At 47.4% G+C, this 26,856-nt stretch overlaps 1 protein-coding gene across 4 annotated transcripts in view; it reads left to right on the forward strand.

The window, feature by feature from the left end:
• The window catches only part of Armc9 (armadillo repeat containing 9), a 125,796-nt gene that overhangs the window by 40,938 nt on the left and 58,002 nt on the right, over positions 1–26,856 (forward strand). For all 4 annotated transcript variants that reach the window (XM_059278172.1, XM_059278173.1, XM_059278175.1 and 1 more), the window contains 9 exons: positions 612–646; positions 1,912–2,023; positions 4,618–4,710; positions 9,590–9,680; positions 11,186–11,309; positions 12,754–12,893; positions 14,361–14,437; positions 17,763–17,837; positions 24,700–24,790. In XM_059278172.1, coding sequence (XP_059134155.1) covers positions 612–646; positions 1,912–2,023; positions 4,618–4,710; positions 9,590–9,680; positions 11,186–11,309; positions 12,754–12,893; positions 14,361–14,437; positions 17,763–17,837; positions 24,700–24,790 — 838 coding nt within the window. The remainder of the gene's footprint in view (positions 1–611; positions 647–1,911; positions 2,024–4,617; positions 4,711–9,589; positions 9,681–11,185; positions 11,310–12,753; positions 12,894–14,360; positions 14,438–17,762; positions 17,838–24,699; positions 24,791–26,856) is intronic.

Below are 26,856 nucleotides of genomic sequence, written 5' to 3' on the forward strand. Positions count from 1 at the left end.
TGTGTTGTCATACACATACCTCAGGTTGCATTTCTTTATTCCTCCATATTCCTCATATTTAATCTGGCAATGCGCATAGTAAAAACAGATAATGATGTGTACTTGCACCCCACATTCAAACTAGATGGGATGGTGTGACTGTCTATAAAGGAGTTGGTGAACTGGCCTGCAAGCAGGATGAAGGGGTGAGGTGAAAGGGAATTGTGAAGTTTTTCTTTTCTTTGTTTCTTTGTTTATGTGCATTGGTGTTTTGCCTGCATGTATGTCTATGTGAGGGTGCCAGATCCCCTGGAACTGGAGTTACAGACTGCTGTGAGCTGTCACATGGGTGCTGGGAATTGAACTTGGGTCCTCTGAAAGAGCAGTCAGTGCTCCTAACCACTAAGCCATCTCTCCAGCCCCTGTAAATTTTTTCTGTTTTCTTTTTCTAAGACAGGGTTTCTCTGTGTAGCCCTGGCTGTCCTGGAACTCCCTCTGTAGGCCAGGCTGGCCTTGGAGGACACTGCTCCACCAAACACTTTGCAGATGGCTGCTTATGGCTGTTAGACGGGGCTGGGTTAGTGCATCGCGTCAGTGTTTAACACAGTCTCTTTGCTCCTGCCCTCCCTCAGGCCTCAACCATGTTACGAGCCTCTTTGGTACCTGAGTAAGTAATCATTCTTAGGAGTTTTTATTAATTGTATTCTAAAATTTTATTTGCTTTTTATTTTATGTGTATGAGTGCTTTGCCTGTGTGTATGTCTGTATATCACCTGCATGCCTGGTGCCTGCAGAGGCCAGAAGATGGCATTGTATACCTGGACATGATTGTGAGCCACCATGTGGGTGCTGGGAACCAAACACAGGTCCTCTGGAAGAGCAGCCAGTGCTCTTAACTACAGAGCCATCTCTCCAGCTCCGTATTCCTATCTATATGTGAAGCTCAAATTCAAGATAGTTTAACTAAACATTCAACCACATGTGGATATGAAAGGAAATGCCAATGATCATAAATAATGCTAACCTAGAATTATCTTTTAATATTGATTCTTGTAAGAGAACATTAAATAGGAAAAATCTGTTGGCTTATTCCTATGGTGTTCTTAGAAATGAGTTCTATCCTCCTGCCTCAGCCTTCAGGTTCTGAAATTAGAAGTATTAGCCACCACACCCACTTTGTTATAGTAATTTTGAGATGTAAATTGACTATTACAAAACTTCTTTTTAAATTCTCTTTTGAAGATGTATTTATTTATGTGTATGTGCGTTCTAGCTTACCTGTGTACACCACGTGCACACAGTGCTTTCAGAGGCCTGAACAGAGTATTGGGTCCCCTGAAATTGGAGTTACAGATGATTGTGAGCTGCCATGTTGGTGCTGGGAATAGAACCTGGGTCCTCTGCAAGAGCAGCAAGTGCCTTTAACTGCTGAGCCATCTCTCCAGCCCCCCAAGACTTCTCAGTGTTAGTATTTTACACAAGCCCTGTGCAGTTAGAAAGCCAAAAGGTCGGCCTGGGTGTGGGGAGTTGGACTGGAGTGACAAGCCTGTAATCACCGCACTGGGGAGGCTGAGGTGGGAGGGTCAGCCAGGGCCACACAGTGGGACCTGTTTGAACACTAAAACAAAAACAAAACCTATTTGCAATTTTTTTCTTATTATAGAAAATTTGCATGCCATTGAAATCTAAGAAGAAATAAATTTAGACTACATAAAATCCACCCATCAGCAGGGATGAGCTGGCTGAGCTGGGCGGGGGCCTGGGCACTAGGCTCCCAGGGGAAGACTCTGTCTATTTTGGGAGCCCACAGTTGGGGTGGCGTTTGGGCCACTGTTGGTTGCTTGAGTCTAAGTAGAGATCTTGATGCTCGGGAGATGGAATGACATGCCCTTCTGCCCTTTCTCTTCTCTTTGAACTTGCGATGCTGAATAGGAAGTTGAAGGATGTCCCATTACTGCCCTCCCTGGATTATGAGAAACTGAAGAAGGATTTGATCTGGGGCAGTGACCGCTTGAAAGCCTTCTTGTTGCAGGCTCTGCGCTGGGTAGGTACCTTCCCCTTGAAGTTAATAACAAAAACCAGAGAGAAAACTCCAGCACTGCTTTTCTTGGCTGGCTACCTGGTGACTTGGCTGGTTTCTCGTAATCCCTTCGCTACAAATCCTTTCCTGCTGCCTGCTACCAAGACCTGAGGTTAAAAGCCGCTCCAGCCAGGTGTGGGAGCACAGGCCTTTACCCCCAGCTTGCAGAAGGCAGAGGTAGGTGTCGTTCTGTAAGTTCAGGGCCAGCCTGGTCTACACCGCAGGATCCAGACCAGACCAGAGCTGTATAGTGAGGCTCCACCCCTAGCCCCAGCAAGCAAACCAGCTCCCAGAGTTAGGCCTTGGCCGTATTCTCCAGCACTCTGTACTGGTGTCTGTTACTGTTGCTCCAGTGTGATAGGGCAGCTGCCCCTGCCATTCAGCCCTGCCTGGTCAGGTGCTACATTCAGCTTGGGGCCTGCATGTTAGAGCATGTAGCCGAACCTAGTCACAACTCCAGAGACCCCTGGGTACAAGTACTTTGCCACACTGGGTAGGCCTCATCTGATTCCCGTTCCTCAGTAGTTAGGTTGATCAGTTGCAGCCAGTGGTTGGTTTTCAAGAGTTCCAGACCCCTCTACATTCTCAGAAATTATTGCGGACCCCAAAGAGTTTTGTTTGTATGGATTTTATCTTTTTTTTTTTTTTTTTTTGGTTTTTCGAGACAGGGTTTCTCTGTGTAGCTTTGCGCCTTTCCTGGAACTCACTTGGTAGCCCAGGCCGGCCTCGAACTCACAGAGATCCGCCTGGCTCTGCCTCCCGAGTGCTGGGATTAAAGGCGTGCGCCACCACCGCCCGGCATGGATTTTATCTTAACAGTATTTACACATTAGAAAATTAAAACAGAAAATTGGAGAATGCATCATTCCCTGTAAAATTAACAAATGACCGGTTAACACAAATAACAGTAACTAGTTTCCAAACAACAAACGAAGTGAATGCAGAGTGGCGTCCTTGTGCATCTTTGTAACCGTCTCCGTGGTTTGCCTTTGAGGAGGACCCCGGGGTCCTCAGAACCTGCTTTTGTGTTAGACTTGCCAGTGTCACACTTCCACAGCCTCTGAGAAAGTGATCAAGAACTGCAGAACCCCTCTCAATGTCAGTGGGAAAATAGTCATGTCCCTTCCGAGTCCACGAAAGAGTTTTGGGATGCCCAGAGTTCTCTGAACTACACTTTGAGAATTACTGGCCAGAGCCTTTCACTAAACAGTCCATTCTAACTCACCCTAGAGGAGTGTCAAGCTCCCGTGTGGATCCCTGCATTTTGGTGTACACTGCTTCAGAATTCTTTGAGCAACTTCACCACCTTTGAGTGGAAACAGTCCTCACTGGTCCGTAAATCTGGTGGTGCATCCTGGACTGTGCCTCATTGGGAACTATGAGGAATACTTGGGGTCCAAGGGGAGAACCCTGTGGTGCCTGCTCTGGTTTGTGGGGGCCTGCTGACCAGGGTGGGTGGGCAGCCTGAGTGATCATCAGGGCTGCCTCAACCCTGGTTTTCTTGTGTCTACTTGTGTTACCACACTCACCCTAGTTGCCAGAGTTTGCCACCCAGCAATGGCTCAGTCTGTCCACTCCCTGGGCCTCTTGCTGGGGCAGGGCCTCCTTTTCTACAGAAAACAGGCACTTTGACCCGATAGTCAGGAAGGCATGCGGCTCTTCAGTGGCTTTGCCCGTGTTCTTCTCCAGTGCCCCATCCAGCCTCTTGGCTCCACAAGAATTACCCCATGTGACATTCTTGGCACAGTCCTTTAGCAGTCCCCTCGTAGTGGTGATCAGGTCAGCTAGCAGCATGCCCCTCCCTCTGAAGGCCTCTCCTTCCTCCTGTCTGCTGTGTCTGTTGACTCTGGCTTGGCCTTTGCCCGTGCTGCAGACCAGGATGTTCTGAACACACCATGCTTGTCCTCAGAAGCAGATTCTGAGCCTCAGGGTGTTTATTTAAGACTTTTTTTCCTGGAAAAGCAATTTGCTCGTGTCACACACACACAACTTTCTCCTGTCCTAACAAAGCTGTACATAGCAGCCATGTGCACCTGCACATCACACAAACTTTTTTTCTTCCCCTGTGGATAGCACACAAATTCATATGACGCCATATCAGATTTAATGGCTTCCCAAATTCTTTTTTTTTTTTTTTTTTTTTTTTTTTTTTTTGGTTTTTCGAGACAGGGTTTCTCTGTGTAGCTTTGCGCCTTTCCTGGAACTCACTTGGTAGCCCAGGCTGGCCTCGAACTCACAGAGATCTGCCTGGCTCTGCCTCCCGGGTGCTGGGATTAAAGGCGTGCGGCACCACCGCCTGGTGGCTTCCCAAATTCTAACCAGCTAGCCAGCCTCTCTGTCACCTGCCTCCCCACCTCCATTGCTCATTAGTCCTTTTGGATAGGGTCATTGAGAGTCGTCTAGAGGTAGCCTGGGCCCCACTTTCTGAGCTGGACCACTGCCCCACCCTACCCTTCCACACACACTCACCTTCCTCCCTGCTGGTTGACCATCTGCTCACCCTTCAGGGCCTAGCTCTTGCCTCTGTAGGAGTTTGCTACTTTGGTTTTTCTTTGCAGCGCTTGACCACGTCCCATCCTGGAGAGCAGAGGGAGACAGTCCTGCAAGCCTATATCAGCAATGACCTCTTGGATTGTCACAGCCACAACCAGGTAAGAGGTGGCCAGGGCCTTCCGCGGTAGAGAAGGACCTTAGCAGACATGAGGCTTTGGTTCCTCTGGACACTGTCCGTGTGCTGACCTTGCAGTATGAGCTCATCAGCTGCTTGAGGTCTGTGTTCGCCTCTTGATCTGCTCTTCAGTTCTGGAGAGTCCTGAGCAAGCCGGCGCCTCGTGGGCTCCGCAGCTCTCTTCTGCTGGTGTTCCCGCCCTCTTCCCTCCTCCCACTTGAGTTGTGCTCCGCTTGGAAGTCAGTGGGTTGCAATAGTGGTTTTTGTCTAAGTGCTACAATCTCTGAAGCCATTGAAGAATGTAGTTCCTTCAAGTCCGTTGTTCCTTGTTTTATTGTTTGGTTTGTTTTGGTGGTGGTGGTGGTGTTTGTGTTAGGGTTTTGTTGTTGTTGTTGTTGTTGTTGTTTGTTTGTTTGGTTTTTTAAGATAGAGTTTCTCTGTTTAGTCCTTACTGTCCTGGAACTCACTCTATAGACCAGGCTGGCCTTGAACTCAGAGATCCACCTGCCTCTGCCTCCCAAGTGCTGGGATTAAAGATGTATGTTACCACTTTTTTTTTTTTTAAAGATTTTTTTTAAACACCTTATGTGTATGGGCATTTTACACCTGCATGTATGTATGTGCACCACATGTATGCACTGCCCATGGAGGCCAGAAGGCAGTGTCAGATCACCTGGAACTGGAGTCACAGTTGTGAACTCCCCGTGGGTGCTGGGAATTGAACCCTGTCCTCTGGAAGAACACCTAGTCAGTGCTTTTAACTGCTGAGCCATTTCTCCAACCCCTTGTGTTAGGGTCTTACATAGTCCAGGTTGCCTTCAAATTTACTACGTGGGCTGAAGATGACCTTGAGCTTCTAAACTTCCTGCCTCTACAACCTCCTGAAGCCTGGGATTATAGGCTTGTGCCCATGGCTAGTTTACATGGTGCTGGGCATTGAATTTAGGGCTTCGTGCATACTAGACAAGCGCTCTACCAACAGCTCATCCCCAGCCTTGTTTTGTTTCTAAGAAGGAATGACTTTGAGTTCTCTAAAGATACTAGGCAGTTTGCAGGGTAGGAAGACTCCTTGGTAATGCAGATGCTGGGCCACCATGTTTCCAAAATGGATTGGGCTCTTGGGAAGGGAAATTGAACTGGTTGTCTAGTTATTTCTCCCTTAGTGGTTCTCAAAGTTTAGTGTGTAGCATCATCAACCTGAAGGAACTTATTTCAAACTGTACACATCTGACAGTTCTAGCTCTTTAGCATTATGTATGCATCTGAAGAGCACACTTCCTTAATTCAAGGACTATTGTCTTTCCAGATTCATAGTTCCACTTATTATTCACAAGAATGAATATAGAGAATATTTGAAAAATTTAAAGTTGTTTTTCCATCACCCAGATTAAGAAATAGAAACTTGGGCTGGAGAGATGGCTCAGCCATTAAAGGCCAGGCTCAGAACAAAAAATATAAAGAAATAGAAACTTCCAGCACTTTAGAAACTTCTAGGTTGCATCCCCTTTCCTTTCTTTTATAAAGGAATAGCTACCAAGCCAATCTTGGGATGAAGGAGGCAAAGGTCTACATCGTGAGTCCAGGATAGCTAGGGTTACATAGACCCTGTCTAAAAAGAAAAAGAAAGAAAGAAGGGAAGGAATGAAGAGAGAGAGAGAGAAAGAGAGATGCCACCATCCCAACTTTTAAAAATTACAGTATAATACTGTGTTAGTTAGAGGGTTTTTTTGTTTGTTTGTTTGTTATTTTGTTTTTTGTTTGTTTGTTTTTCAAGACAGGGTTTCTCTGTGTAGTTTTCGCCTTTCCTGGATCTCGCTCTGTAGATCAGGCTGGCCTTGAACTCATAAAGATCCGCCTGCCTCTGCCTCCTGAGTGCTGGGATTAAAGGCATGCGCCACCACCGCCCGGCTAGTTAGGGTTTCTATTGATGTGAAGAGACACCATGACCACAGCAGCTCTTATAAGGGAAAACATTTAATGGGTGGTTTACAGTTCAGAGGTTTAGTCCATTATCATCATGGTGGGACATGGTGGCATACAGGCAGACACGGTGTTAGAGAAGGAGCTGAAGAAGGAGCTGAGGGTTCTACATCTTGATCCACAGGCAACAGGAAGTGAACTGTGTACCACACTGAGCATAGCTTGAGCATGGTAGACCTCAAAGCCTATCCCCACAGTGACACACTTCCTCCAACAAAGCCACACTTACTCTAGCAAGGCCAAACTTCCTAATAGTGCTACTCCCAAAGAAATGGAGGCCATTTTCTTTCAGATCATCACATTCCACTCCCTGGCCCCTAAAGGCTTATAGCCATATCATAATGCAAAAAATACATTCAGTCCTACTTCAAAAGTCCCCATAGTCTAATACAGTTTTCAAACTTTTTTAAAAATCTAAAGTTCAGAGTTTCTTCTGAGATTCATGCAATCTCTTAACTGTAATCCCCTGTAAAATTAAAACTGCTGCACATAAAAAATAAGTAATGGAACCCAGGCTGTCTATCTACTTTAAAGCTGAATATTAAAAATAATTTAAGTATAACTCCAGAGAAGCCAGTGTAACTCCCTCTAGGGGAAGAAAGGAAGAAATCCGACACCCAGGAGCACCCTGTGTGCAGATCATTCTACTGTGAGCTTTCCATAAGGTCTTGGTTGGTCCTTACACTTGAAATGTGGGCATTATAATCTCCTTTACAAGTGAGAAATAGAGGCTCAGGATGAGGTGTAGTGTCCTAGCCTAGTTTCGTTTCTGATGCTGTGATAAAATGCTGTGACAAAAGCAACTTGAGGGAGAAAGAGTTTATTTTCACTCATAAATCCATCTTTGCCAGCAAATCTAGACAGCAGGAATGCGGTGGAGCAGCTAGTCACATCCACAGTTAAGCAGAGAGAAATGGATGCCTGTGAGCAGCTCGGCTTACCCACTCTCACACAGCTCAGGATCTCCTGTTCAGGAACTGGGCCTGCCCACAGTTAAAATGGGTCAGTTAAGGTAATCCCCCACGTGCATGCCCACAGGCCAGCCTGGTCTAGGCAGCCCCTCATTGAGACTGTCTTCCAGGTGATTCTAGATTGGATCAAGTTGAAAGTTAAAACTAAACTTTGTGTGAGATTCAGACTAAGATCTTAAACCAGACATCAGTATTCTCTATAAGAAGTGTTTTTGCCAGTCACAGTTTTTTAAAAACAGGCCAAGTTGGGGCTGAGGAGATGGTTCATTTGGTAAAGTGGAGCACAAGCCTGGCTTCCCAGCACCCATGTTAAAAAGAAGGCAGGTAGGCAGTCTGGCTGGGTGCTGTGATATGTTCCTGTAATCCCAGTGCAGGGGAGGCAGAGACAAGAGGGTCCCTGTCTTGTTGGCCAGCCAGTCTAGCCAAATCAGCAAGTTTCAGGCTCCGTGAGAGACCTGTCTCAAAAATAAGCTAGAGAGTGACTGAGGAAGACATCGTTGGGCTCCATATGCATGCAGGAGGGAACAGTCTGGAAGGGTGTTCTGGAGCGTATCTGGGCTGTGGAGATGTGGCTTCTGCACTTGGTTGCCAGTTACCACATGTTCACTTGTGAACGCTCCTCAGGCTGTGCCCTGGTGATCTGTAAGTTCTCTGGACTGTACATTACAGTGAAAATTTGCCTAAATAGAGATGGTACAAAGGTAGTTGACATTTTGGGGATGGCATGTGGCCATTTCACTCAGCCTGGTTCAGTTGGAGCACTCTACATAGCACACAGAGCTACCGTACAGGAGTCTTGCTTCCCCAAACTTCTACTGACACCCCCTTGTTCCCCTCTCCTGAACCAGTGTTCTCCTTCCAGCCTCCTCCCCTCCACCCTGCTTTCTGAACACAGGGTTTTACTAGTGCTCTACCACTAAGTTACATTCCAGACACTGTTTGTTTGTTTGTTTGTTTTTAAGATTTATTGTTTTTATTTGTGTGTGCGTGTGTGTATGAATGTTTGTCTGCCTGTATGTATGTTCACCATGTGTATGCAGGGTCTGAGGAGGTCAGAAGAGGGCATCAGATCCTCTGGAATCGAAGTTATTCATGGTTGATAGCTGGCATGTGGGCACTAGGAACCCAACCCAGGTCCTCTGCAAGAGCAGCCAGTACTCTTAACTGCTGAGCCGTCTCTCCAGTCTTGCAGCCACTGGTTTTGAGAATATCTTGCTATAACCTGGACTGACCTTAAACTGGAGGTTGTCCTGCCCCTGGCTCCCAAGAGCTGGGTGACAAGCATGCACCATCATGATGGCTTCCTGTCTGCATTTTGGTAGCTCCCTGCTCATGGGAACCTGGTGTGCCCCGATGCGGAGACCCTCTGTGTTAGCCTCTCATGATAACGCTCCCTCCCTGTCCCTGTGCTGGAGATCACAGGGACAGCACAGGGACATCTAGCCACTTTGTTTCTGTTTGTCTGTCTGTATTGTCCCCTGCTTTGTCCCTAGCTCCTCAGCATTTTGAAACATAAGTGGAGGAACTCAGGGCATTTGTCCTGTACAAGTAACGTTTCTCATGGTATTTAATCAGCTGTTCAGGAATTGTGTCTTAAAAAAAAGCCATTTCCTGTAGTCCTGTCATGTTTGGAGGGGGCTGAATTAGATGTGTGCTTCTCTCACCTGGAAAGCCGGTAGCAGTAGCAACCACGTGTGCCCCGTTGGTCTAGCTGCTCAGCATACTTAATTCATTTAACTTAGAACTTTGGGCAACTTCCTTTTGCCAAGTCTCAGCAAGTATCGTTTGGCAATCAAGAGTAGCAGGTGAACTGTGGCTCCCGCTGTTTTCCTCTAGTTAACCAGGCATGAGGGGCATCTGCCCCTTCCCCACCTCCCAGCTCACTGTTCTCTCAATGGTTGTTCCCTGCAGAGGAGCGTGCTGCAGCTGCTGCACTCCAAGAGCGAGGCTGTGCGCCAGTACATGGCCAGGCTCATCAATGCCCTGGCGTCCCTGGCTGAAGGTGAGATGACATCTTCCCTCCGGGAAGAACAGCCCTGGCAAAGCCACATGGCATCCCTGTGAAATCAGTGTTTTCCAGTGTTGCTTAAAGTAGCCCAGGTCTCCTCATTTCATATCTGTTCTTCTAATATCTCTTGTGAAAATTAGTTCTTAAGATAATTGCCCAAGTTTCTGTCAGAGCAAATTTTCTTGCCTTTGGAGTTTGTTTTACAATATGTAAGATTTTATAACTCTTATTTAAATTGTTTTTAGCTGCATAATAGGTAACACTTTCTCTGTAATTCCCACTTGCCAAAATGAGTGTGGTGAAAGAAGTGAAGCCTGTTCCAGCGAGGACTGCACCACTCCTCCAGTCTTTAAAGGACTTGGAGATTTCAGAAATAATCAGACATTGTAGTTGAATAAAAATCAGCTTTACAAAGGGCCGTTATCAGGGCAGACGAAACGCTCAGTTAGTAAAAGCTCTTGTGTATGCCTGACAACCTGAGTTTGATCCCTAGAACCCACTAACAGGTCAGATGTGGATCCCAGCATTGGTGGAAGGAAAGACCTGACCACTGAAAATTGTCCTCTGACCTACGTGTATGTGCCTTGGCACCCACATTCACAAAGTACATCTCACACACACTGTACACACCCAGGATAAGTTCCTTACAGTCTTATTTGTTTGAGGTTTTGTTGTTGTTGTTTTGTTTTTTAATTATTATTGAAACTAGGTCCTTCTATGTAGCCCAGGCTGACCTTGACCTCACAGGACCTGCCTTTGCCTCCAGGGCTGGGGTTGTGCACCACCACACCCAGCCCCATTTGAGGTGTTTTTAATGTGAATAAAAAGATTTCAGGTTATAAATAAATACATGATATTCAACATGTTTATTTAATTCATTATCCCATTCATTTGGCAAACACTTATTACAAGCCAGTGTGTGCACTGAGACCATTCATCTAATAATTAGTATTTGTCAATGCAGAGATCTACAAAGGGGTAGTGGTGACTCCACACTTGTGAAGGTGTCCCAGACGGGGCCCCACCTCCGTCGGGCTCTGAGCATGTCCATAAGGAACAGGAGAGTGTGGCCCAAGCGATGCTTGGCTACCTCTCTTGCAAAGGTCCAGGGGCTCACAGCATAGTTCCGTTCCTCTTTTTCCCTTGTAGGTCCTTCAGGTTCAGGATGTCCCAGACTCTGGTGGTGGCTTATGTTCAGCTTACAGGAAGAAAGGCTTTCTATTGGTTAGATCATTGCTTGAGTAAACTTCTGTTTTTAGACAGTGTCCCCCTATGTAGGTACTAGCCTGGCCATGAACTTGCAATCCTCCTGCTGCGGCTCCCCTAGTACTGAGATTACAGGCATGTACCACCACACATGGCTCAGAAAAAGTACATTTTAACAATTTCTTCTAGAACTTTCTAGTGTATCCTGTGCATATGTTTACTAGAAAGTGGCCTTAGTGCACACTGGATTAATTCTTTACATCTTCCTCATTTTCATCTCTGGCACATCTTAGGTCGACTCTACCTAGCCCAGAACACAAAGGTACTCCGGATGCTGGAGGGAAGGCTGAAGGAGGAAGACAAGGATGTCATCACTCGTGAGAATGTCCTTGGGGCCTTGCAGAAGTTCAGCCTCAGGTGAGGACCTGTGAGTTCAGGCTGGCATGCGTGTGTGTGTGTGTGTGTGTGTGTGTGTTTGAACCATCACTTACTTTGTCCTGGATTCTCATGGCATCCTAGGATATAAATGGTATCTTTCTGTTAACACTTATGAGAAGTTAGATGACTTTCCATGGTAGAGCTAGAAACTTCTCTCTAAGCTCTGCTGTTGAAGGCTGCCGGGGATGGAGGAAGACAGTACAGTGAGTGCACCATTGCCTTCCCTACCTAGTATCAGGTTAGTGCCAACCAGGTGCTTGGTGTAAGGATAAACACACAGAGTCAAGTTGCTCCCATTAGTTCTATGGGAGCCTTGCTCCTTGTGCACCTCCCAGGATCCCACCCAGTCTTGGAAGTGCTACATTAGGACTTAAAAGCCTTGCTTTGTTTTGTTTTTAAGTATTTCTTTTTAAATTTATGTTATATGTCTGAGTGTTTTTCCTGCATGTATGTTTGTGTACCATGCTCATGCCCGGTGCCCCTGGAGGTCAGAGAGAGTGCTGTATCCCTGGAACTGGAGTTACAGATGACTGAGCTGCCATGTAGTTGCTGGGAACTGGAACAGAGTCCTCTGAAAGAGCAGCAGGTGCTCTTAACCACTGAGCCATCTGTCAAGCCCTTCATGTTCTCTTTGAACCAGACCTAGTGTCTTCTTAGAGAACTTTTTACAGTCAACAGCTTAGCTGGGCATGGTGGCGCACGCCTTTAACCTCAGCACTCGGGAGGCAGAGGCAGGTGGAGCTCTAATGAGTTCAAGGCCAGGCTGGCCTACAGAGTGGAACCTTGTTTCTAAAAAAAACAAAAAAAACCCTTTTATTTTATACGTATGAGTGTTTTGCCTGTGTGTATGTATATACAGCATGTATGTAACACATGTTAGCTGTCAGAAGAGGGCCTTACCCACTAATCGTTTTACCAGTCCTAATTTTAGAGCATTTCTATCTCGATAGAAAAAAGTCTCACACTAGTTGTTGCCACCCTTCATTCCAGCCCAGCCCTAGACAGCATCCCGTATCTCTTTTGTAGCTCCGTCTTGTGCATGTCCAGTGCATGGAATCATGTAAGATGAGCCCCTCCAAATTGATTTTTGTTCCAAAGTAATAGTTCTGTGGCCTGTTGCCTGGGTCGAGTAAGCCATTAATACGTAAATATTAATGGTATTTACGTAATTGAAGTAGAAGTCTGCTAGCTTTAGCTATTGAAAAGAAGACTTAAGTGGGACGCCCTTCTTACTGCTCAATCATTCTCTAAAGTATTGTGTCCTTAAAAACAAAAGAATTTTTGTTGTCCCAGTTGAATGGGCTAAAGGGTCTTCCCCAGAGTCTGTCTTTCATAGCTCCATTGATCCCCATTTGCACTGTGGCACTCTTCCGTGGAAAGTCCCTTGCCAGTTAATTCAGCTGATAAGGTTGTTTCCTCTTAGGCGCCCACTGCAGACTGCGATGATTCGTGATGGCCTCATCTTCTGGCTGATCGACCTTCTGAAGGACCCCGACTGCCTGTCTGACTACACACTGGAGTACTCTGTGGCTTTGCTCATGAACCTCTGCCTTCGAAGTGCAGGTGTTACAGCCCTCCAACCCCCCACGCATGCACACACCCAGATACACGTGTCCTGGTATGGAGGATGGCTGGGCAGAGATCTGCCCACAAATCTGCATTCCCACTAAGCCCAGTAAGGCTTCCTTTTTGTCTCCCTTATGGAAAACTTAGGAGAGGGGTGAGTAAAGTGTTTCTAGCTAGGCATGAAGCTAGCCAGCCCTTAAAACCAAAATACCGGGTTACCCTTGGAAAAAATCTGTGTGCAGTTTCGTGTTTATACGGTGCCCTCTGGGTCGCAGAGCAAAGCCAGTCACATTTCTGTCAGCTTTGTTGCACTTTTTGAAGGTAGGAAGTTAAGAGTTGTGATCACTGCCACTGAGGACAGAGAGGTGTGTTCCCAGTATCCTCTGGGGTGAAGTTGGCGGCAGGAGCAGTGACATTAAGTCATGCTGCCTGCTCAGTGTTCTCCATCTCAAAGGGGCACCGAAAGCTGCTTCCTACCTTTTGGGAATGTAGCTCAGTTGATAGAATGCTTGCCTGGCTTGCGTAAAGCCCTAGTTCCCTCCCCAGTACGGTGGAAACTAGGCATGGTGGTGCATGCCTGTAATTCCAGCACTCAGAAGGTGGAGACAGGATTGGAAGTTCAAGGTCACCCTTGGTTATACTGCAAATTGGAGGCTGACTTGGGCTGACCTCTCAAAAGCAAAAGCAGAATCCCCCAAAACAAACAACAAATGCTTACCCACTCAATGGAGATGGGAGTTTCAGCTTCTGTACACACATCAGCCCTTTCAGACACTGTCACCCGCAGTATGCGATGCCTTAGAAGAGGCACTCACTGCTGGGCTGTCTCCATCCCTAGGGTCTGTGAGAAAGGTAGACGAGAAGCCTGCTGGCTCAGCCGCTTGCCCACTCTCCCCCGTCTGCAGGGCTTCATGCTCCAAGCCACGAGTGTGCTGCTCCCTGAGTAAGCGACTGCTGCTCAGTCTTCTGCTCTGGGAATACCCCGTGTGGAAGTCCCAGCTCCCGGCATGCTTGTCAGATCCCAGCCACCTTTTCCTGTCGTCAGCTTACAGTTTGGTGATGTGTTAGGTGACACAGTGTCCACACAGCACATTAGACTTGGACTGTTGTCAGGGCCACCACCAGCTCCCAAGTTCTCGGGTTTATGTGGGCTCACTTAATTCTGCACCTTCCTTTGGGGCAGGGGCTAATAATATATATTTTTTTATTTGTTTGTTTGTTTGAGATTGGGGCTCTCTATGTAGTCCTAGCTCTCCTGGAGCTTACTATGTAGACCAGGCTAGCCTTGAGCTCACATAGACCCTCCTGTCTCTGCCTCCCTGGATTATAAGCATGTGCCACCAAACCCACCAGCATAATAATCCATTTTAAAGGGAGAAGAGTGAGGCTCAGAGTGACTGACTGGCTCGTCACACAGCTAGCTCCCTTTGACCTGACTGTTTTCCTTTGCCTTGCTTCCCGCAGGAAAGAACACGTGTGCTAAAGTGGCAGGGCTCGTGCTGAAAGTCCTTTCAGACCTCCTTGGCCATGAGAACCATGAGGTACTCAGGCGAAGCTGCTTGCCCTGGGGTGGATTGGGGAACTGTAATGACGACCTGGGTGCTTGTGACCTCAAAGGCAAGGGACTGGCTTTGGGCATTTGCTGTATTCAACGTACATTCCTTCCTGTATTTGAGGGTTCTCTGTGTATGTGCGTGTGTGCACGTGCATGAGTGTGTGTGTTTATGTGTGTGTGTGTGTGTTTACTTGTGTGTGAGTGCACAAGTGTGTGGGTGTCCATGAAGGCCTGAATTTGATACTGGGTGTCTTCCTTCATTGCTCTCCACTTTATTACTAAGGCAAGATCCACGAGAGCATGGATCCCGAGCTCTCCTGTTCTGCCAGCCTGGCTAGCCAGCTTGCCCTAAGGACCCACAGTTGCCTCCCAAGTGCTGGGATTATTGGCGCCACCACACCTGCCCCGCTTTTACATGAGTACTAGGGATCTGAACTCAGGCCATTCTGCCTGTAAAGCAAGCGTCTGTTAAGACTCCCCAACCCATCCTCTAACCATTTTTGTAAGGAACTTTGCATCTGGTGTAGTTTCAAACTTCTTCCTCCTCACTTTCTGGTGCCCTGCCTCCACTGATCTAACCAGGTCCTTGTCCCCCCTCACTGTATGGTGTCATCTATCATTCCTGGGCTCGTCCCCTGACATTAACACTCCTCCTGTCCCCTCTACACTTTAATATCTGTCTGTGGACACGTGTGCCCTTAAATACCTCTGGTGCTGTGTTTGTGTGAACTTAATTTGCATAAAAGATACTGCAACCTAGAGCTCCTCAGTTGATGATTGTCCCCTGGCATTTGGTGACATTTCTCTGTTGCTTCATGGGTCTCACTGCCGCCAGTACTCCCGGCTTTCACTGTGTCCTGGCACACACCTTATTTCTCATGGGCAGGCCTGTGACGGTCACAGCTCTGCTGCTGTAGTTGTCCTGTAGTAAACACACACACTGAGCTGCCATGGGACATGTGGCCCTTGTGGCTGCCAGCTCACAGCATATGCAGGGATCAAGTTGCCCTCCAGAATGACCCCATTACCACACAGCTGGTGTTACTTTGTAAGTTTTCTAGCCATTTTAAAATATGATAAGTTAACAAAAACGTGGGTACAGGTGATTCATCTCTCACTTACAAATATTTTTCCAGAAATAATAGCATCTCACAGTAGTCCAGCCTATCCAAAACTCTCTCTATAGCCCCAGCTGGCCTCAAACTTGCAATTCCATTCCCTCAGCCTCCAGAGTACTGGGATGATGGCAACACTCTGCACCTGCAGCTCAACCAAAACTAGACGTATGTTGACACAGGACATCTTTCAGCAGGCATGATTGGCAGGACCTTTGGATCAAGAAGAGCATTAGGTTGCCCTGCATCTATTCCCATTTCAAGCGGGCAGCTCTGGTCTAGTTCTTTTCACGGACAGCTCCATTCCCCTGCAGCTGCATCACCTCACTGACGTTAGGTGGCTGTTAGAGTTCACGCTGGGCCTTTTATATTTCAACGCCAGCAAGTTTTTCACAACCTCAGTCCTGGCTCATCACTCCCTGAGTCTCTTCTTCATTATGTTTAACTCAGGCAGGTTAGCGCTGCAGGAGCCACAGTCTTTCTGAGAGTTAATGGAATGCAAAATACCTTAGCCCCGAGGAGTCGGTTCTCCTCGTCAGCGGGCACCAGTGCCTTTGCTTAAGAGCAATAGAACCTTGTCTAGCAGGCACAAAGCCATGCCTTCAATCCCGGGGCCTCATAAACCAGGCACCGTAGGATTTGGGAGGTAGAGGAAGGAGAGTCAGAACAGAAGGTCAAGCTCATCATCAGCTCCATAACAAGTTGAAGCACACCTGTCTCAAAAAGAAAAGGTACAGCTAGGCGGTGGTGGCTCACACCTTTAATCCCAGCACTCCGGAGACAGAGGCAGGTGGATCTTTGTGAGTTCGAGGCCAGCCTGGTCTACAAAGTGAGTTCCAGGACAGGCTCCAAAAGCTACACAGAGAAACCCTGTCTTGAAAAACAAACAAAAAACAAACAAACAAACAAAAACTTTGTACAAAAGAAAAGGTACTTACTTAAATACACATGTGTGTTCTGGAAGAGTAGGGCTGCAGCAGACAAAAGTTGCCCCTGTGTATCCTGTGTTAGATAGCCCTGGTCTTGAAAGATGAGACCCAGGGTCATCAGAAGAAAGATGCTCGTACTTGTGTGCACATTAGGATTTTTGGGGTATGGAGAAAGTGGTTCTTGTCAAATTGAATAGGCAAGAAGGCTCAGCTGCATTGTAGTTGGATCACAGGGCAAACTTCAGAAGTAGGGTCTAGTTTAGAGACAGTGTATCCTCAGTTATGACAGTGACATCTGAGTAAGGACAGTAGCAGCAGATGAGTGTCATGGCACGGGTATATGGGTTCACGCATGTCCGTGGAATGCAGACTCAGAGGCATCTTAAGAATGAATCTCGGGGGCTGGAGAGATGGCTCAGAGGTTAAGAGCACCGACTGCTCTTCCAGAGGTCCTGAGTTCAATTCCCAGCAACCACATGGTGGCTCACAACCATCTGTAATGAGATCTGGCGCCCTCTTCTGGCCTGCAGGCATACACACAGACAGAACATTGTATACATAATAAATAAATCTTTAAAAAAAAAAAAAAAGAATGAATCTCCCTTTCATGCCTGCAGGGGGGTCCAGCCGGGAAGGACTAAAGCACTCTTCCCTCACCTAGGGCAGTTTTATTTCTCTCCAGTACACTTCAGCCCGTTAATTTCCATGTGCTCAAAACAACCAGAAAGGAGTTCCCAACAACACAATGCCAAGTGCAGATTCCTCGTTTCTCAGGTACCAGGTTTTCCGGGTTTCCTGAATCAAGTTTTGCACATGCCTTTGTATCCTTGGGAAAGTCCCAGACAGGATTCACATAGAGGGCAGCAAGGGAAACAAAAGGTGTCTGCTAAACAAAAGACGGATTGGGGCTAGGTGCTGCTCTCTGGAGCCAGGCCAGGTGCGGCTCAGCAGGAATGCCACCAAAGGGAAGCAAGGGCTCTGAGCAATAATGACCAGAGAGGAAATATTGGGAATAAATAGCAGAATCCATGATGACTCCCAAGTTTCTGATCTGGGTGACCAGGATGCTAGAAAATACACTAGTTAAGCAGTGACATGTGACAGGAAGCAGGTTGAGAAGGGGTGGTGAATGTGCATTCTGGGTTCTGGAAACAGAGACACCAGCTCTCCCTTAGCTAGACTCTTCCTGAGTCTGGCATCTGGTAATTGAGTTGTTAGTATTTGAAAACTTGCAAATAAATAACTGGTCTTTTTTCTCCCCTTAAAGATACAGCCATATGTGAATGGAGCCCTGTACAGCATCCTTTCCATCCCGTCCATTCGTGAGGAGGCCAGAGCCATGGTAAGAGGATGTGCCGAGCTAGGTGTAGCAGTTCACAACCTCAGTACTTGGGAGGCTGAGGCAGGAAGATCTCTGCAAGTTTGAGACCAGCCTAAGCTACATAGTGAGTTTGAGGCCAGTCTGTCTCACATGAGACTTTCTTGTGAGACCCTGTCTCTCTCTCTCTCTCTCTCTCTCTCTCTCTCTCACACACACACACACACACACACACACACACACACACACACACACAGCCCTGAGCAGTTCCAAGGCTCCTCCCAGCACCATAAGTCAGAACTGTGGTGAGAAGGCAGTCTCTACTCCATCCAGGGCAGGCCTTTACGTGGCTTACAGACTCCCTAAAACTGTATATAAAAGATAGATTTGTGGTTTTCTCAAGGGAGAATCTGTTGTTTCTATCAGAATCTCACAAGGATCCCTACATTATAAATGGTAAAGAGCTACAGTTTTGGGAAGATTCTAGCGCTTATTTTTGCAATGTTGGAGGTGTTTCTGGGCAGTTTATAAAGCTGCTTGGCATCTCAATTGCTGGTAAATAGAGTTTTACTTACTTTGTTTACATTCGTGCTTATATTTGAAGTACAACAACAACGGCTGTGTGATTAGTGTCTTATTTGAGAGGACAGTTGTTTCTAAAGCTAGTTAGCCAGCCAAACCACTAAAGCTTTGGCCTTTTTCCTGATGCTATGTGAAACCAGAGTACCTGTGTACATATTCAGTTCTGTGGTGAAGGGATTAAATGTGTTTCCGTGCTCAGAACACAGGAGACCACAAGAACATTCCACCCTATGGTTTTGTTTTTTTAAGAGAATTACTAAATCTTCTAGTTGTCAACAGTTAAACAAGACATGACTCAGTTCAGAACTGTCTGTGTGAATACACCCAACAATGGAACTTAACTGCCTTCAGTATTAAAACTAACTAGTATTTAGAGGTGGCAAGATGTCTCAGTGGGTAAAGGCACCTGCCACCAAGCTGAATTCTACCCCAAAACCAGAATGGTAGAAGAGAATTAATTCCTGGGAGTTGTTCTCTGACTTCCACGTGCACAGCATGGCACTCTCTGCTCTTTCTGTGCTGGGGCAGGGGCTTCCTCCTAGTCAGCCTCTCAGTGGTCCGTGAAGTTGGACTGACTGCGTTGTGTGAGAAGTAGACTTCTCTGCCTAGAGTCACATGGCTGGGGAGAAAGGATGATAAATGGCGCTGGTTACTGCGTGGAAAGGTCACAACAGAACCCAGTATTAGATTTAGAGCTTTATTAGGAGGAAGAGGGGTGGGGGAGGACCAAAAGGACCAGGCCTGGGAAAGAGCACGTGCAGAGGGCAGAGAAAAAGATGGTGGGGAAGAGACAGAGCAGAGCAGAGAGAGGGTGGGGTCTGCGTCCGGCTTTTTAAGGGCTCCCGGTATGGAGCTACACCATGTATGCGCTGATTGCTGACCACGCCGCCGCACACATAGTCACCAGTGCACACTGATGATGTAAGACGCAAGACCCTTTGCTTAACTCCTGAACCGCGCATGTGTGGTCATGTAGCTGGAGTGAGGGCAGAATTCTAACATTCCAGACTTTTTGCTTATTATAAAAAAGCGAGGGAACAGGAATAGGGGCATCGTTTCTCCCAGAAAAACTGCTTCCAGCTGACTTGGTGGGCGTCGGTTGGCTCTTAGGGGGGATAGGGAAGGGAGCTTCTGAGGTAGACAGGTGTCTTGGGATGGTGGGCTGTTTGTTGTCCACTGCACTAGAGTTGTCCATCCTTTCTGGCTCAGAACTCTTTGGCTGACAGGATACTAGTGAGACAGAAAAGGCTTAGGAAAAAAGAATCACTATTATTATTTTTTTTTTTTGGAGTGTTTTCTGACCAGGGGAGTTTGTGTTTGGCACTAATCTGAAGTGGATCCAACCTGTCCAGATGGATTTAAGCTGGTTTCTGGAGCTTGGGAAAAATTTTGAACATGTTAAGAAGCAACTGTCAGTCAGAGTTCCAAACCAGAAAGGACAGACAACTTCAGGGCAGTGGAACACAGACAGCCCACCATCCCAGGACGTCAGAAGCTCCCTTCCCATCCCCCCCAAGAGCCAACCGACGCCCACCAAGTCAGCTGGAAGCAGTTTTTCTGGGAGAAACGATGCCCCTATTTCTGTTCCCTCGCTTTTTTATAATAAGCAAAAAGTCTGGAATGTTAGAATTCTGCCCTCACTACAGCTACATGATCACACATGCGCGGTTCAGGAGTTAAGCAAAGGGTCTTGCGTCTTACATCATCAGTGTGCGCTGGTGACTGTGTGTGTGGTGTGGTCAGCAATCAGCACATGTGTGGTGTAGCTTGGTACCAGGAGCCCTTAAAAAAGCTGGACGCAGACCCCACTCTCTGCTCTCCCCTCATCTTTCTCTCTGCTCTCCGCATGTGCTCCTTCCCAGGCCTGCTTCTCTTGTACCCCACCCCCTCTTCCTCCTAATAAAGCTCTCTCTAGGTAGTCGTGGCCGTGACTTTTCCACACATAACCAGTGCTGCCCCCAGCACCGTTTACCACCCTTTCAAGGGGCACCTGTGTTTTCTTCCAGAGCTTTCCACACCTGTGCTGCAGTATCACACCAGACATTAAAACTACTCTCCTTCCCTCGCTCCCTCGCTCTCCCTCCCTCTCCCCCTCCCCCTTCCTCTCTCTCCCTCCCTCTCCCCCTCCCCCTTCCTCCCTCTCCCCCTTCCTCCCTCTCTCCCTCTCCCCCTTTCCCGGAAGTTCCAGGGATGAAACTAAGGTGGCTTAGTGGCTAAGCAAGCACTCTGCCACTAAGCCTCCTCCCAGCACTAATGCGATCTTTAGTCCAGTGAGAAGTCTGGCCATAGTGGGTTGTTTTCTCTCACTGTAGTACTGTTTCCTCTGTTGGGACAAGCTGAGCATCCCTCATACAAGAATTCAGACTACAGGGGGCAGAGAGATGGCTCAGCGGTTAGGAGCACCTGCCACTCTTCTGGAGGATCCAGGTTCAGTTCCCATCACACACATTGGGCAGCTTGTGCCCACCTGTAACTCCAATGTTCTCTTCTGGCCTCTGAGGACACCTGCACACATGTGGCTGGCATGAATGCATGCACATACTCGTATGTGCACATACACATAAAATTAAATCTTTAAAACATATTTGTTATCTTAAATGTATACATTTGAGAATCAATGATGAGCATATTCAATAACAAATTCCAATAAACAAAAGTACAGAATCTGAAATGCTCCAGAATCAGAAACTTTTTTGAGCACTGACATGAAGCCACAGATGGAAAATTCTCACCATGAAACTTTGATTCACAAAACTGTTGCAAATGTCGTTATAGCCAGGTCAGGTAGTGCATGGTCCTAGCACTCAGCAGACAGAAGCAGGAGGATCATGAGCTTGAGGCCAGTGTGGGCTATACAGTGAGACTGTCTCAAAAATAACAACAGGTTGTGTGTGTTGTATACTATGTAATATAGGTATACTGTGTAAAATTATCTTGAAGCTACATATGAAAGGTATATGAAACTGAAATATAAATGGATTTTCATTAGACCTGGGTTCCATCCCTAAGATGTCTTATTAGGTATGTGCAGATATTCCAGAATCTAAAAGATGCAAACCTTTCTGATCCAAGCATCCCACCAAGTTGACTCAGCCTTCGTTTTCACTGTTTTCTTTAATGGTAGCTGAGCTAAGTTCCTCCTCTTTCTGCGTGGCACACTGTGTGCTCGGAGACATCCAAGTGGCTAGTGATGAGGCCTCTTGTCCCCCCACCTCCTCTGTGCAGGTTGATCTGAAGTGCCGGGTTATTGCTTTCAAGATGAAATACCAGGTTTTGTTGTTTATTTTTGCCAGCAGGGTCTCACTCTAACCCAGGGAAGGCCGGGGCCCTTGGTCCTCCTGCCTTGGTCTCCTGAGTGCTAGGATTACAGGCGTGTGCCGCCACACCCAGCAGAATACTGTTATTTTTTATGCCTACTGATTTCTATAATTTAGATTAAACATTACCTACTATATGTGGTTTTAAAAAAATATGTGGAAGTTTTCATTGGAGTATTTGCTGTGAAGAAAGTGTTCAAACAATCCTCCTAACTACAGAGGGACTGAGCTGTTTGTTTTCCACGTGCTTAACTAAGCCGGACACGTAAGAATGAGAGTCAATTAGACTAAAATGATCTATAAAGATGTGGGCAGATAATCCTCACAGGATTGCCTCTGGGAGAAAAGAGTTTGAATGAGTTCTTTGTCTCCGGCTGTTCCTAAGCTGCTCAGTAACCATTGTGGTTATTGGCATGTTGAGGTTGAGCACATGATGGTCTCCTAATAATAGTCCCCTAACTCACTCTTGTGGGGATGGAAGTGGGGAAGAGTCTACTGTGTGAGACAGAGACAGAATGTTTAGCCTTCCTGGCAGCCAAGAACTAAGGCAGACTGTGGTAGGTGGCTGTGGGACAAGCCCAGATACCTGTCGGGCCCACAGTGTCTCGGTCCTCTGGGACAGCCGTCACTTGTTCCTGTCTTCAGACTATTCCTTCATGGTCTGCTCTCTCGAGGCGTCCTGTCCTGCCTCACGTGGAGTGCCCTTGTTCTCTAAGGTTCTGGCCCAGCCCTCGGGTCTTCTCACGGTACCCACTGGGGCACCTCATCTGCTCAGGGCTTCAGCTGCACTCTCTCGCCTGAGCCACAAGTCCCGCCCAGACCCAGCAGGTGCGTCCACTGGACTAGATACCGTTGATTAGGTATAACTTGCAAAAATGGAGTGCTCAGGTCTTATGTACAGTTACATACAGGCCTTACCTTTTGAGAGACACAGACATCTACAGAAGTGGTACCAATGATAGAGCTTATCTCTGGGAGAAGTTGAGTGATTCAAGTAAGGTAGAGGTGGGACCTAACTCCGGAGCCGAGATCACATTCCAAACTCAACGTGATCAAAGCTAAATTCTGATCTACATTCTGTTAGAGCTAGTACTTCTAGACCAGCCGTTTAAAGAGAACACAACTGGGCATGATGGCTCTCGCCTCTAATCCTAGCACTCAGGAGGCAGAGGCAGGAGGGTCTTTGTGAGATTGCGACTAGCCTGGTCTGTTTATATAGTGAGTTCCAGACCAGCCAGGACTATATAGTGAGGCCTTTCTCCAAAATAAATAAGTTAATTAATAAAATTGAAAAAATAAAATACGGAGCATACTGGCTCATATCACCACAAGCTTAAGGGCATGTGTTAGGCAGTGGATGATGGCAGTTTGTCTGCCGGTGAGCCAGCCTCTCTGGACGCCAGTCGCTCTGTTTTGGGTTCACTCTTAGACATGTTTCCTCTCTTGGTGCCAAGAAAACCTTGATTGGTGCCGGGAGGTGGTGGCGCACGCCTTTAATCCCAGCACTCAGGAGGCAGAGCCAGGCGGATCTCTGTGAGTTCGAGGCCAGCCTGGGCTACCAAGTGAGTCCCAGGAAAGGCGCAAAGCTACACAGAGAAACCCTGTCTCGAAAAACAAAAAAAGAAAAAAGAAAACCTTGATTGGTCCAGCACAGCACATGCACCCATTCCAGTTCTTCAAGGACAGGGAGGAGGACGTAGTCCTCTGACTGTTAGTATCTTATCTCCATGTTCGCTTTCGTTCTCCTAGCTAGAGTGGGTGGTTCTAGTGCCGCTGTGTTACAGTGGCACAGCGTGATAACTCTGTCATTTTGTATGGTTTCTCTTTCAGTTTTATGGGTATGGATGTCTCACCTGCACGTACGTGTGTGTACTTGCACCCCTGGTGCCCAGGGAAGCCAGAAGAAGGTGTCAGATGCCCTGGAACTAGAGTTCTAGACAGTTGTGAGCTGCCATGTGGGTGCTGGCAATCAAACCTGGGTCCTCTGTGAAGTCAGTATCGCTCTTAACCGTCTAGCCATCTCTCCAGCCCCATCGTTCTTTCTTTAAAATTTTAATAAGGGTGGACCTGGTGGTGGCCTATGCCTTTAATCCCAGCACTTGGGAGACAGAGGCAGGCATATCTCTTTTAAGTTTAAAGCTAGCCTGGTCTATATAATGAGTTTCAGGCTAGCCAGGGCTACATTGTAAGACCCTGTCTCTGAACACCAAAGATGTAGTTAATGTATTTGGAAGGTGGGACAGCAGGATGGCAGGACGGCATGCGCACAGAGCGGCGTCAGTGGACGACTTTCATGTGTTGGTCCCTTCCCACCGTGCTTTGCGGCCATGTCTGTCTGGTGTCTGCTGCTTCCTGCGTACTCCAGCCTGCCTTACCGTCCTGCTTCTACCTGGTATCTCACGTAGGAGTGCCGGGATTACAGATGTGCACTGCCACATGTGGCTTTTTACGTGGGCTCCGGGGTCGTACTCAGGTCATCAGGCTTGTGTGGCTGGTGCTTTTACCTGCCAGGCCATCTCTGTGGCCTCTCTATCATTCTTTTGATAGAGTAAGAATTACGGTTGGTTGAAAAAGCCTCTATTTCTTCAAAACATGTGGTTCAGCTTTTCAAATATCATAAATGACCCTTAGGGAAAACGTGGGAGAGAAGTCACTCCCCAAACTGTGTGTTTTCCAAACTAAAGGCATTAGTGTACATGTACCGTGAGTGCTGGGATACAGGCATACAGTGCAAGCTCACGATCTTTTCAGTTTTTTCTAAGTGTATTATAATGTTATAATTAAATTGAGATAGTCAACCAAGAAGAAAACAATTTCACTGTGAATTTTAAAATGAATGTTTAATACCAAGCAGATAACTTTTATTTTAAATAGCCTTTTCCCAAAAGAAGAAAAAAAATACCTTTTGGCTGGGATGAAACTACCCCACTGAAAGTAGTCTCTCTGTCTCAACACTGAAACGTTGGCTCTCTCTTCACTGCTCCTAGGGAATGGAGGATATCCTGCGATGCTTCATCAAAGAAGGCAGCGCCGAGATGATCCGCCAGATAGAGTTCATCATCAAGCAGCTGAATTCCGGTCAGTTTCCTGCCAGATCTCTGTCTTATCTTTTGAATTGGTCACGTGTCCAAAGGTGCACAGGCTTTCTCAAGTTCATGGTGCCTGATGTCATTCAGGAGGCTTTTGAGTTAGATGTGGTGGTGTACACCTGTGATCCTAGCATTAGAGAAGCTGAGGCAGGAGGATCATAATGAGTTCAAGGTCAGCTTAGACTACATAGCAAGACACCATCTCAAAACATAAAAAAGAAGCCTCCAGAGAAAGTAGGGGGCCAAGTTCAATACATAAAAGTTCAGCCAAGGGCTAGAGTGTAGCTCAGTGGGACCCTGGGTTCCATATCTACTATCTCTCTCTCACACACACACGCGCACGCACACACACACACACACACACACACACACACACACACACACACACACGCAGGACACACACACGCAGGACACACTCCGCAAAGGGGATGTGAGAGCCAGGGAGAGAGCTCTATCACTAAAATGCTTGCCATGCAAGTGTAAGGACCTGAGTGTGAACACCAGCACCCGTGTAACAAAAGCCATGCATGGTGACACGCACTTGTAATCCTAGAACTGGAGAGCTGGAAACAGGCAGATCCCTGAGGCTCACTGGCCAGTCAGCCTAACCTGGGTCCCAAAGAGAGACAGTGTCTCAACAAACAAGATGGACAGCTCCTGTGGAATGACATGACCCGTGGCCTCCACATTCACACACATACATACATGTGTGTGTACACCCTTCCCCACAAGTTTAGCCAGGTAGTCAAGGTCAGATTGTCCATATTAACACCTCTTATCACAGTAGAGATCTCTTATCACACTAGAGGTGTGTGGTCAACAAAAGGGAGGTCAGAGCAATTCCTGAAACCTTCTCTTCACTTGTAAGATCTCTTTACGAGCCCCTCCTGTCCCCTCTTAAATCCTGTCCCACTGATAAGGGCAACGTTCCCAGGTCCTACGGCCAGTTAGTGAAGCAGATGCCAGTCTTTCTAGAACCATGTAGAAAATGCCACCATGTCACCATTCCAGAAAATGTGCAGGTGCCACCTGGCAGCAGGGAGGAGGCCGCATGGTCCCCTTCTTTCCAGCCTCCTCCAATGCCATGATATACATCTGGCAAGAGAAGCAGAGAAGCCTTGTGTGAGGGATAGGGAAGCCCCTTTCTCTGTCTTTGGACTCTTGACGCAGGGCCCTGATGCTGCCAGCATCGAGGACCAGTTTATCGCCTGTCTCCTGCCTTCCCTGGCACCAGCAATCCAAGTGCGCAGTTCTGTTCAGCACACAACAAAAAAGGGAAATGCCTACATGTAGCCACTCAGGGCTCCCAGTCTGGGCTGTGTCCATGCTAACAAAATCATAGTCCTGGGGGAGGGAAGCTCTGACATCCTCAGGTTGTCCCAGCAAGGTGGGGCACTGAGAATCCTAACGGAAAATTTCAGCCTGGCACAGAAACCTGCAGACTGTGCAGCCAACAACAGAAGGAAGGTTTGTCCCCTGGGTGAGGCCCAGGCCACAACTCCAGCTGTCCATGAGGGTAGCTGGTGGATACTAGCTGGTCTTAGAGAAAGGTCAGCCGATATACCGGGCAGGAGCAAGGCAGAGCAGGACCCCAACTTCAGGTTGTGCTAGTTACCAAGGGAGTGCCCTTTTAAGGCATGCACCAGCTCAGGAGCAGTGAGGACATGGTTGTCCCAGGAGGAGAACTGAGGCCTGTAGGGACTCCAGCTCATAGGCCTGGAGGGTTCTGGCAAGTAAGGATGTCTGAGCTAACAAGTTAAGAGATCATAGGGTTGAGGATTGGGAACTGGACTGGGGAGTCCAAGAGTGTCTAACTGCGGGGCCTTAACATATGCGAACATAAGGAGTCTGTAATTGGTGACAGTGGTAGTGCCATTTTGAAAGGCATTTCCCCATCGTGGACTAGAGTGTGCTGTCCACAAGCAGAGAGAGTTAGATGATTAAAGCACAGGCAAATGCAGAGCAAAGCACTATCTGGACAGCCAGCATTGAGACCATGGTGCAGGTCAGGCAGGTGCAGCTGTGTAAGACCCAGGGAAGGGACGAGCTTCTGTG

The sequence above is a fragment of the Peromyscus eremicus genome, chromosome 13 (assembly GCF_949786415.1).
Source record: "Peromyscus eremicus chromosome 13, PerEre_H2_v1, whole genome shotgun sequence".
NCBI lineage: Eukaryota > Metazoa > Chordata > Mammalia > Rodentia > Cricetidae > Peromyscus > Peromyscus eremicus.